Raw genomic sequence first — 13,601 nt, 5'->3', positions numbered from 1 at the left:
ACCTGGTGATCGGTGGGGCAGCAGAACATGGATTGATGGATTTTCTTGATAGGACTTCCCAGCTACCTCATTTATGACAATGTTTCATGTGTATAATATCTTGTGAAGAGGATTAATCCGTGCAAGATGCTTGAAGCTCAGACGTTAAGTGACACTGACTATCTGCATCAACTTCTCGGAAAATTTAAAATCAGACTTCTAACTACCAAAAACACGAGTGTAAAATGAAAAGAAAAAAATCTTAGTCACCACGATAGCTGCCACATGCATGTGCTTTGTTAGATTTGCAGCTGAAAATGGTGTTAGGGCATGCATTTAACGCCCTTTTCTCTTATTTTTCGATCAAAATTTCTCAGTGTCTCTCAACAATATTAACTACAATTAGTCTTTTACCAATTCTTCGATAACAATTCCCATGGTGAAGTCTTGGATTTGAACTTGGAACCTCAAGGTGAATTTTGAACTCCTAAACCACTGAACCAACCACTAATCTTGTATTCATGGGATACCAAATCTAAATATATACACTAAAAGTACAAAAGAAAAATAAAAAATTGTATATACAACGTAAATTTATGCCGAGGGGGTTTAGCCCCTAACTGTAAACAAATTACAACTCCAATGACAAAACTAGGAGAAAGCAAAACAAATAATCAGTTTATAAGATTACCAAGGATTGTCTTTATCAAGGAGTGGTAACGGTAAAGGTAAAGGAAAGCAAGTTCATCATAAGCACAGAACAAACAAAAGTGAAGAGCACAGATGACCACATAACTTTGTTCTTTTCCAAAGGAAAGCACACTGATCCTCTTGAGTAACTTTTATTTTTCTTTCTATTCGGTTACATGCAAGATAGCTTTTTTGTCTGTGTCCCACCAATCCTCAAGATGGCAATAGGAGATGACTATATTCAACTGGTGAACCACTCCTAGTATAACATTCAGACATAAAACAATAACAGGACCAATATCAACCTAAACAAACAATTCATGCTTAAATGCAACTGTAAAAGCTTCATCCGCACAATAGCCTTAAATTTTGATGTAGATTGATGCATGAGCACCTCCAATCTCTCATCATTTCTATCTATAAACAAGAAATTTGTGATTCAGACACTTGACGCTTAGCACCTTCATACTCTTAGTAGTCATGATTGTTATTTTCCTGATATTTAATGGCCAAATATATATTCTGCAAATAAAGCCAAACGTGCATTTTAAACTGTTAGTCCAACCCTTGCATCAGTGCTTCCCATTACTGAGAATTCTAGTGAACAACAGCTCCAGGTACAATGTTCACCCTAAAATCACACTGGACTATATTTCAATTTAATCAAACAATTTCAGTAGAAAAATGTAATTGCACTGACAAAATAGAAATGAAATTCGATATTCTTAGATATTTTAACTACTGACATATCTACTTGTGTATAAAGCAGATCTTGAGAATACACCTTCACCACCTAACACCTTTATACCACACTAACATTGCTTGATATGTAATAGTATTTCTTGTTTTAATCGAAAAAAAAGTGCTCTTGAAGTCGGAGCCCTTTTTAACAACGATCAAGCTGAATCTCTTAAAAAAGCTCAAAGAACGAATTCACCAACTATTAGCCAAGGAAAATGCTGAAATTTTCTTTTGAAAAATCACAACTTTAGTGTCACCGTAACTAATTCCCACCCTTCAACAACCACTTAAGATAAATTTGTAATATTAAATGTACTTAAGAGAAAGAAAAAGTATTTTTAACTCATGGAAGTGTAAGGCTAAATAAGTCTTTAATATAATTGCCCAAATTATAAGGTTAACCAGAAAACAAACTTGAATATACAGTTAATGAGTTAATGTGCCAATGTTCCTCACAACACAATCATCCCATGGACCTCCTCACTCTTTACCCCAACAGACCAAGATGGAGCCAAAAGATAATGAAAAAGTTATCTACACACACAAAATTAGCACCCACCTTGCAGCCCCTCCTTGAGGACTACATTAATAAGTGCAATTGAAAAGAGCACATTACTAGAAAATCCAAAAAAGAATTGCATGACCCTCTAGCATTCAATCATGGGACTACATGAAAGTCCAAAAAGTTGTAAATTTCAGCAGCAGGAAGCTGTAGGATAGGATTACAGACCACCATTTTCTGACGTATACTGGCTACCTAAACGCCACCTTTATCGACTTGTATAGGCTAATTTGAAAACAAGAATAGACTCTTTCTAAATCAATTGTAAATGCTCAATCAGCTTAAGCTGCTTTATTCAAAGATGCAGCATACCCAAAATATCCCCTATGAAGCTTAATAACAGGAGTTGGGATGGAAGGAGTCATCAATCAAAGAATCAGGAATAAATCCCTTAAACTGGTGTAATTTTTAAGCCCTAAAACAAGCTTTGGCGTTTCATTGATCACTACATAGAAAGGCAAAAAAGAATTAAATGCCAGAGACTCAGTTTCAATAAAATGAACGTAGTGCAATCAACAAGTTTTTCTCATTGTTTATTGATTCGTTACTTTTGGCTTTTCTTTTTCAAACAAATCATGGAATTTGCCAGTATTTCTAAAGATCAACTTTTCTTCTATATAGAGAAAGCTAATTAAAACCTGTGTCTCCATCTTAAATCAACACCATTGTTTCCTCCAGCACTTTTTAGTGTATAGACAGCCTTGAGGCTAGTCACTATTGACGCCAGCTTCTTCATTGAACAAGTAAGATGAACTATCTTCAAATACTTCTTCTATTAAGGTATAAGAACAGGAGACGCAATGAACTGCAGAAAAAACTCATAGCACAACTTTGTACGAAGTTCACAAGTGGAAATAAATACCTTTAAGGCCATACACCAGTATGTTAATGACAGCATCATTGGACTACCCTCTATGAATCCTATTTATGCATAAGAACAATGGTTAGTAAACAACATGCAGTTAAAACTAGAACTTGTTACTAGCTCAGGATAAATATCATATGTGAGAAGAAACGTAAACTGTTTTTTTATCCAACAACATGCGGGAATAACTTCTGATGGCCCCAATTCATGAACTAAGAGACCTTAAGCGTGTAACTTCCAACTTCACAATCATGAGACAGCAATTTCACAATGTGCACTGATAAGTTTCATCCTCTTGATAATTTCACAATTATGAAATAGCAAATTCCAACATCCAAGCATAGAATATTTAGTTCCACAAATCATTAACAGAAGCATCGCATTATGTCCCTGTCAATGCCTGGACCAGATTAAAGAATTCTTTTAAGAACCAGACCAGATATGGGGATGATAAACCTCCATAACCGACGGAAGGCATATGCAAAATCAAATTTAACATGCCTAATAGCCAAACAATGCATAAATATTATAAGACCTACTTTTCATCAGATTATCCAAAAAACAAAGTATAATGGTAAAGATTATCCAAGAAGTCAAGTTCCCCAAAAAAGATTGAATTTATCACATCAATTGATAGATAGACTTAAGCATTCCCTTGATGCTGTGTAAACGGGCCGAGGACAACACATTTAATCCCCTTTTTTTTCTAGGTTATGCTTAAGACTGATGATAAAACTTGTGATTTCCAAGAAATCAAGTCACTTTTAAAAGCTTCACTTTGGAAATCAATAGATAGACTGTCTGCTTGTTAGGCCTTAGTCAATAATGAATTAGACGGTCTATAGGGACGGACCTGAGCTCCATGCAATGCGAAGAACTACATGCTTGGAATGTTATGGAGCCACAAGGTCAGCTTTGTTACATGCACTGTACAGAAATGTCAACCTGGTATTGACTGTAAAGCTCAAGAGGATGGAAAAAAACTAGACAAATAAAAGACATTTGACTTGGTCAGGCACTCCAACAGTTGAGTGTCTGCCAACACATTTTGGTATAATTGACTGATTGTGTTTCCAGTATTCTCACTATTGCCCAGTTTCATCTAACAATCACTTCTCGCACATGGCAATACTGATTATCCAACCTGTACCAAATAGTATCTCAAATACAACTTTACTTTCAATAAGGTAAACAAATTTATTAATGTGTGGGGAGAAACCCCGTATAGAAGTTGTATAGTTAAGCGTAGAGAACCTACACAAAAATATGATTCTCTACAAAGGACATCAATCATCTATACACACAGGGGACGCTGGTAGCTGCACCAAAAGAAAAATAGAAACAGATATCTATTTCAACCCCCTTTAAATGCTCTCGTATTATTCTCCCTCCATGTTACCCACAATAAAGCTAGCAGATCAACATCCATGCCCTATTTCTTCTCTTCCTCATTTTGAAGGACTAGTAATGCAACACTTCTCCATTGTGCACAGCATTACACATTGCACACCAAAACAAAATAAGGACCATCCGCAGCAAACATGCTACATTAGCTCATCCATTGTCAATATCTCGTCCCTAGCTGCCAACCATGCAAAGAAACATACCTTCTTGGTGCCTTGAGGATCCTGATCGATAAATGCGGGAAAGTGGACTCCTCTCTCACTAGCAGACTCTGCTAGTATGATTTGACTATGAATAAATTATTTCTCTTCACCCCTGACACAAGTGTGGATAGCGGGAGACTTGATTTGAAAGATAGGAACAATAAAAGAATTAAATCCTTGAAGGAGATAGAAACAAACTCAAGTATATGAACTTGAATCCTTGTACAAGGGTGAAGAAAGCCAAACCATGCAGCTGAGGAGGTATAATTTCCATTTGTGTAACTTCAACAAGTCACATGTCAATTTTCTATCTTCTTGTTCAGGCATGGTTAAGTCGCTTCAGATTGGCAACGATGCCTTTCTTTACTACCAGTCTCTGGAGATCTTTAACTGTATATTAAAAAAAAACAAGTTATCAGATTGACTGAGTGAAAACTCTTCTCACAAAAAAAAAAAGAGTGAAAACTTGCTACTTTTACCTTTAGTTATGTCTGTTGTCCAGCAAAAAAAGCGTTCAAACTACCATCACTGCCAACCCAACTGAAACCTGTGCCCTTTGATATTCCTCTAATCTTCATTATCTCCCTAAGTTCACTCACACCATCCCATCTACCAGCATCCGCAAGAGCATTAGATAGTGCAACATATGCTCCTGGACGACTACCACTACTTAGCTTGAAAAGCTCATTGGCAGCTAAATTAGCCAATTCCACATCTCCATGCACTCTACAGGAACTGAGTAAAGCTGCCCAAACATCAGAATCTGGCCTTTCAGTCATATTAATTACAAACTCTAATGCCTGATTTAAGCTCCCTGAGCGTCCAAAGAGATCAACCATGCAAGCATAATGCTCCATCCTTGGCTTCATATAGTAATCTCTCTCCATACTTTCAAAAATCTCTCTTCCTTTTACAACTAGTCCGGAATGCGCACAAGCTGAGAGAGCACTTAGAAATGTAACATAATTTGGAACAATGTGATGATCTTCTTGCATTATACTAAATAGTTCAAGTGCCCCATCGGGATACCCATTTTTCCCGTAACCGTCAATCATGGAAGTCCATGAGAAGACATTCTTCTCATGCATGTGGTCAAAGACTCTTCTTGCATCCTCAACCAATCCACACTTAGAATACATGTCAATTAAAGCACTTGCAATTTTAACGTGCTCAATTAACTCAGTCTTCATCAGCTGTCCTTGAACTTGTTGACCAATTTCAGATGCTGCTAGAGCAGAACAAGCCCCAATAATACTTGCAAAAGTAGAAATATTAGGCCTAAAACCGAAACGTTGCATGTCAATATAAACCTCAATCGCCTTCTTAGCATTTTCAATCTGTTTACTATAACCTTCAATCATCGCATTGAACACCACAACATCTTTCTCCATTGTTTTACTGAACACATCTTCGGCATCCTCAAAATAACCCTGATTCATATACCCTGTTATCAACGACGTCGAGCAAACAACACTCCTATCCAACATCAAATCAAACACTCTCCTCGCATAATCCACCCTCCCACTCTTCACATATGAATCAACTAACCCAGTATAAAGCACATCATCACCCTCAACATCACATTTAATCACCTGGGCATGAACCTGTTTTCCAATATCTAGAGAATACGACTCTGCATAGCTAACAGTAGACCCCTTCAAAATCATTGATAGCGTAAACTTATCAGGAGTTTCACCACAAAGACACAACTTTCTAACCATATTAAAACATTCTAAAACAAACCCATGTTTCACATACCCAGAAATCATGTAATTATAAGCAGAGAGAGTTGGTTGACGCATTTCATCAAACACTTGGCGGGCATAAAAAAGACAAGAACTTTTCAAGTTAAGTATTAACAATTTGATACATATGTTAGTATTGGGTTGATACCCAGTTTTCAAAATGTATGAATGAATCTTTTGGCCGAAAATAGGAGTGTCTGAATTGATATATTGTTGTAAAGATGATGACAGTGAAGATAATTTGGGCGGCCATAAAAGGGGATTTGCTTCAGTTTCTTTTAACGAGATCAATGATTTGAATTTGGGTATTTGGACATTCTTCATTTTTCGATTTTCGCTTTGAAAAGCTAAGAACTCTGTGTTGCTACATGGACATGGCAGCTTGGGTTTGAAGGCAACGGATGAAGAAGAAAGAGGCGCCAAACTTTTGTATTTGTTTCGTACCGTGACGTTTTTGAGTACGCACATGTAAACACATTAATTCCTTACAATATTCGCTAAATATTTTAATTCATAAAAATTTTATAATTGTATCTACACAAAATATAGAGAGAACGGATTGGATTATTTAGTTATTATGTGATACTGAACTAAAGTTTTAGAACGTATACCTTCAAAACTAGATTGTAATTTATGAGTTAAGATCAAATTTTGAATGTTTGTTTATGTGTTTTGCATTTATACTTCTATTTCTTTCGAATAAATTTGCTTGTCTTTCTTATTAGAGAAATGGGTTTGCGGTATAGTAGGAAATTAAAAATAATATACTTAAAAAATATGAATAATTTTGAATTTTTGATATCGCTTATCCAACGAGTGAACGTTTAAAACTAGAAGTTAAGAATATTGAACGTGAATTAAAACTCGTCAAATTTGAAATTTTTCGGAAACCAATATATTATGTCATTTGTAGTTTAAGTTGGAATCGAAATGGCAATTGGACTGCTTTGCAGAATTGGACCATAGGCTATCCAACTTGGACAAAATTAATAATAAGCCCATAAACTATAATTATATTTGGCCCATGTATATTCATCATATGATTTTTGGTTTAAAACATATATAATCTTTGAAAAATTATGTATCGTCTAGACAAATATTATGATAGGTGAAGGTGTGGACGGTGGAATGGACGGATAGAGGTGAAGATGAGGTCTGTTGGGGATTGGGTAGGAGGATATAATCAACGTAAAATATCACTCATGTAATACTTATATGAGATAATATCCTAACCATTTAGAAATTAAATAGAAAAATGTGATATTTTTCTGAGATATGTTATACGTAAAAATAAAATCTCTTAAAAAGTCAATTGATAGGCAAACAATCAATTTTTTCGAATATATTTTTCAAAAAGAACTTGACAAACCAAATATAAACCAAATGAACGTAAAATTAGTTATTTACTTATTAAATTATCCTAATATATCCAACACAAAAGCTGCATATATTGGGGAAAACTCAAAGTTATAACTTTTTATAAAGACAAAATTTAAAGGAAAAATTACATAAATTGGTACATTTTAATAAATAATTACTGATTTTAGTGATATTTTTTTATTTATTATCATTTATAGCAATATTATGTTAGATCTGCAATATGAATTAAAAGTGAATTATGTCTGCAGTATATATGAATTATAATTGTTTTTTTAAAATATGTCATGTTTGTTTGGTAAATTTAATACATTGTATTATAAAAACGTATTAAAATGTGTGATAAATATATCAGACATCATTAAAATTTGTATATATGTGAATAATAAATTGTTCTTTATAATATGTATTAAACTTGTATTATAAATGAATTAATATTGATCAAGTGAAAAAAAAATATTGTTGCCATAAATGATAAATATTTTGTTATTACAATATATTTATGAATTCCCAAATTTAAATTGGTACTATTTATATTATATTATATTATAAAAAATGCGATCCACAATATGTGTACATATATATTTTATGATATGATACATGGAATCACAACAAATTTTATTTCTTCGTATTTCCTTGTTATATTCAACGTATGAGACATATTGTTCCCCTTAATTACAATTAGTTTATAGAACATGCCTTCAACAATACATTTGACTATTTAAGAAGATTTCACGTAGTGTCTTGGTCATGTTATATATTTTACGTTAAAAAATTATTTTTGTCATTTTTTATCAAAAATAAGTATCGTATAATTTTATTCATCAAAATTAAGACTAAAATTGAATTTTATCTACTTCAATTACTCTATAACAATATTTCATTATGACGATGCAGCTTTCTTTAATTTATGTTATACTATTAACTTTATAATATGTATATAACTTATTACAAGTATCTTAACTTTTTTTTTATTTTTCCAATTATTTACATGCACATATTTTTGCAAAAGTCATTTTTGTAAATGGAATAAAACTTCCATATAAAATGAACACGTGTTATCTTTTTTTAAAAAAATTGATCCTCGAATCAAATTATTTCAATCAGGATTATTATATTTTCGCCATTGATGGTGGGAAAAAATTAATAAATAAATAATATATACACTTACTATAAAATATCAATATTCTCCACATACATATCATCATATATAGATAATTACTTTTATTTGAGATAGGAGTCTGTTGAAATAATTTTTTAACTTAAATAAGATAAATATAAAACTGCGTACATGCTATTCTTTTCAGATTCACTCATAAAATTATATTGATTATATTATTATTAGCAGTATAATAGTTAAAGAATTAAAGGGTATGGGCGTCATATATATTATTGTGAACCTAATTAGTACTTAATTTAATATTTGATGGATCTAATCAATTTATATTACATGCATGAATGTACAATAAAAAACAACACATTCATGCATATTGTAATTACACCATGTTCTCCTTTGACCATGGTAAATATTTGGTACATTTGTTGAAGATAATATACAAAAAATAAATAAATGAAAACACACATAAAATTATGTAATAATAAGAGCAATAAATTAATTTCTAGAAATGATAATAATTTATTTAGTTCTTGGGAAGTATGTGGTCTATATATTGTCTACCACACAAGAAACAAAGAAAGAGCAAATGCGCATGGGAACTATATATTAATATTTCCTTAAACAAAATGCTAATAAAAATAAAATTAAGATAAAGTTCATCGTGTCAAAAACTATAATTGATAATATCAGTGTAACGTATAAAATGCTAATAGAGAAATAATTAAGATCAAGTATATCGTGATATATATTAACTGATAATATTAGTGTAATTTTATTTCTTAAATAATAACTCTATCAAAAGATTTTACATTTGATCATGACTCGAATACAAGTCATTCCCAATTCATCATATATATATATATATATATATATATATATATATATATATATATATATATATATATATATATATATGGAATCTTGGTGTTACCCAACAATCCCCTTCTCTAATAATCAATTTTATGATTGATTTTAGCTTTATATATTTATTATGCGTTTATTATCATCAACCTAACAAAAATCAAAAATTTTATTTCTTAATCAATTATATCAAATAAATACTGTATTCAATCATGATTATAATTTAAGCTAGAGACGAATTTAAAATTTAAAATTATATCGAATAATTACAATATTGTAAATATAAACTCATAACATAGCAAAGGAATCATTTGAGATCTTATAAATCTTTGGTCGTTTGTTCATTAGACAATTTCACGTGCATCATTATATTATAAAGAATTTAGAAAATCGAAAAAATCACAAGTAAACTATGTAATGAGTAGGATGTCACGTACTCTATTGACAACATACAACAACCTCCACGTAATAAAATTATTTTCGAACGTCGAGCTCATAAACGAAATCAAAAATTTTATAATATAATGTATTATAATATAAAAATTTAGGCATTACAGGATAACGAGAGCAAAAATAACATACTCAATATAATTCTATATGTGAAATCTGAAAAATATGATGTATACACAATCTTTTATATATATATATATGAAAAAAAGATGGTAGAATAATTAAGGATAATGATGGAATGAACACTAACAATAACAAATAATATGATAACAAAATAAAATAAATAATAAATAGTGTATTTAATTTTCTAAAATTTCCTAAGCAACACTTTTTTATGGATATTTAACAAATTAATAGGACTAAAATGACGTTTATATTGAATTGGAAGAATTCATTAATTTTTCATCAGCTAACTACCTACAGTTTTAAAAGCTTCATTACAACAACTCGTTAAAACTTTATTTTCAACTTCAAAATGTCACGTTTCGTGTTTTTATCTAAAGAAAAAAATTATAGCCATTTATAAACTCTGTAGATTTTAAATCTCATAATTTTAAATAAAAATAATTATATATATATTTAAAATAATTTACCAATTTAAAAAATTATTTAGACTGATAATATATAAAATCGAGCTAAACCCCTCGTGTGCATGCTATATCAAGATTGATATTTTCTTAACGTGAAATTTTTGACTTAATAATCTGTGCCGCAAAAGTAACGTTAAAGACTATACTTTGACCCAAATATTTAAAAAAATAAAATGGCCTACATAATTAATTACACGTAACTCTCTTTTTTATTTTTTTAACTTTAAATTATTATTATTTTCCGTGTGTATTACATCACATTCACGAACAATATGGCAATCTTTTTTGACTTAAAGAAAAATAAATAATAATTAGTATGAAAAGGTCATGTTCTATGTAGGTATTTAATTACATATAATTTGACTACTTAGAGAAAAATTATACGTCATTACAAAATATTATAATTCATCTGAGTAATTTGTGGACAAAATAATTAGATACAATAATTTCAAAAAAGATAGCCTATCAGTATCTTTTTCTTTTTTAATAATTGTGTCTGAGGAAAAAAATCACTTAAAAAGTAAAAATCACACGTATTTCATATGGAAATATAGTAATTATTACATTATTCTTATACAAGTTGTTACCTTATTTTGGACTAACACTACATGAGGTCCTAGATAATACACTAAAGCCATTTGTTGTTAAAAGATTTAATAAAATTGAGGAAATAAAAAAAAATCTTCTTATAAAATAAATTTAGATGAAACGGTTATATGATCGTCTTGAATTAAAGTTTAAATCAATATCATTTAGGTATTTATCCGATCCATAAAAAGAAAAGCAGGCTCACATATAGGTGACATATTAGAAGTATAATTAAATAAATAAAATTATTTAACATAAAACTTTTAGTCAAATTGCTTATATAATTCATTAACTCAACAACTTAAATTTAATTTGAATATATGGATTGCTTAATAACTATAGGTTAAATACAAATTCCACGTGTGATTAGTATAATTTAGTAAATGATAGTATGAGTGTATAACTAGAAAAAGGAAAAATATATATTGCATAAAAAATGAGTAATTACGAATTATTATGCGTTTAAAACATCATTAAACTTTGATTAGACATTAAATTAATTAACATAAATATTTACTCCCTCCATTTCATATTACTTGATATTAACCTGACGTACTTTCTTTAAAAAAATTTAATTGACGGTTATTTTACCAAACTAACCTTACTATTGATGTGTTAAAACTCAAAACTATTTAACTACTATTCCTTTAACCCAATAATAGTTAATTACTATACTATTATGCGATGTCCGAGTTCAATAATGTTTGTTCACTTTATGAAATTAGTGCATAGTTTTACACTTAGTTTCTAATTTATAATTATTCTCTATTACATTTTTCAAGATATTATATTTATTATATTCAGAGGATGATATAGTAAAATTACCTTTTTATTTATAATTTTATTAAGAAGTGTATAAAATTAATAGTGAAACAACTATTGTCGGACAAAAACAGTATTACATAATATAGATTATTTTACTAAACTAACCTTACCAAATTTTTTATTTGTTAAAATCGATAAATAAAATAAGATATTTATATATATTAATATATAAAATCAAGTAAAATGAAACGAACCATACAAAACAGAAAAATAATAAAGTCGGTTCGTGTCCCACACGGTCGCTATACGTTTCTTAATTAATTCACAAAAATTTATACACAAATTCCAATTTCACACGAGGCCAAAATTTACCCATGCATCCTCCACACACTTTCCTTCTATAAACACCCACCCACCCCTTAAAACCACCCTACCTACCACCCCCCTACCCCCCACATCTTTCTCACTATATATATAAAACCTTTTCTTCATATTTTTCTTACATTAGTTACTCATCTACGTAACCAAAACAAAAAAGTTATATATATATAGAGAAATTAAAGTTCATTTCTCTTATCGATCATCATCGTTATATCATCGTATCATCAAATGGCATTTTCGGAGCCAATAGTTATATGCAAGAAGCATCCACAACACAAACAACAACCCGGAGTATGTTCATGTTGTTTAAGAGAAAAGTTATCAAAGATCAATGGTACAACTACAATAGCTAAAATTTCATCTATTCCTTCTTCTATATCCTCCTCCGTTTCCTCGTCCAACTGCAACTCTCCACGAGCTGCAATTGGACATCGTCGAATCACGTCCGATGTTGCTGGCGGCCACTATTCGTTCGTAGCGCTAGCGGCCGCCAACGCTGGAGGAGGAGGAGGGGGGTTGAAGAAGAGTAGGTCAATAGCTTTTGTTGCTAGAGGGGGTAGAGTTGGAATTAATGGAAAAAAGAAGAAAGAAGGGTTTTGGTCAAAGTTGATCCGGTCAACGGGGAAACGGACCAATCGGGTTGTTGTGCATTGATGAGGTGGAATTTCAATAATTTTATTAGGTGGCAATAATTCAAGGATATTAAAAAAATTGTTAATTAGGCAATGAGTTAGGTGAATATTTTGTAATTTAGTGAATTATTTGTAATTTTTAGGGTTTGGTATTATTTGCACGTGTAATAGTACAAAAAAAAAAAGATAAGAAGAATCATTTGATTTGATGTCTTTTTTTTTGTATGCCATGTTCATATTTAATTTGTGAATATAATTTTTTTTATTTTTTTATAAAGAAAATGTGAATGGTTGATATGTTCTCTTTTTGTCTTTTGTTTTGTTGTTTTTTTTCTTGGGTATTTTTTTTTAACTTTTAATTTACTCTGAAAGGTGATCAAACTTAAAAAAATTGAAAATGGGATGATGATGATAACGTTAAAAAGTTTATTTATGATTTTGATAAACGCTTGCATTTGAAAATAAAATTTAGCGATTAAAAAATATATATCGTATTTTGATATACATCGTCCTGTTTGAAAATATAATTTTCTTAATAAATATTTTATGGTAAAATTAAACCAAGACTTTTTCTAAATTTTGCAATTTGCTTGATTGAAGGTAATATAAATAAGATAAGATTATGGCACTTTTTAAGTTTTAACATACAAT

At 30.5% G+C, this 13,601-nt stretch overlaps 2 protein-coding genes and 1 long non-coding RNA gene across 3 annotated transcripts; 1 reads left to right on the top strand and 2 right to left on the bottom strand.

Moving 5' to 3' along the window:
• LOC138339566 (uncharacterized) lies at positions 1 to 494 on the bottom strand. The gene is made up of 2 exons (XR_011212402.1): positions 250 to 494; positions 1 to 171 (listed from the first exon to the last, which is right to left on the bottom strand). It is a non-coding gene; the product is annotated as an uncharacterized lncRNA (long non-coding RNA).
• Positions 495 to 4,009: 3,515 nt separating this feature from the next.
• On the bottom strand, positions 4,010 to 6,926 carry LOC101260597 (pentatricopeptide repeat-containing protein At1g28690, mitochondrial). Its single transcript, XM_010314336.3, has 2 exons — positions 4,924 to 6,926; positions 4,010 to 4,834 (listed from the first exon to the last, which is right to left on the bottom strand). The coding sequence occupies exon 1, from the start codon at positions 6,655 to 6,657 to the stop codon at positions 4,930 to 4,932; it is 1,728 nt and encodes a 575-aa protein (XP_010312638.1). The 5' UTR covers positions 6,658 to 6,926; the 3' UTR covers positions 4,010 to 4,834; positions 4,924 to 4,929.
• Positions 6,927 to 12,546: 5,620 nt separating this feature from the next.
• LOC101262884 (uncharacterized) lies at positions 12,547 to 12,972 on the top strand. The gene has a single exon (XM_004250069.5). It carries the CDS (start codon positions 12,547 to 12,549, stop codon positions 12,970 to 12,972), a length of 426 nt encoding a protein of 141 aa, XP_004250117.1.
• The last annotated feature ends 629 nt before the right edge of the window (positions 12,973 to 13,601 follow it).

Source organism: Solanum lycopersicum, chromosome 11 (assembly GCF_036512215.1).
Source record: "Solanum lycopersicum chromosome 11, SLM_r2.1".
NCBI classification, from domain to species: Eukaryota; Viridiplantae; Streptophyta; class Magnoliopsida; order Solanales; family Solanaceae; genus Solanum; species Solanum lycopersicum.
The sequence above is the reverse complement of the archived record's forward strand: the minus strand, read 5'-3'. Positions and strand labels throughout refer to the sequence as shown.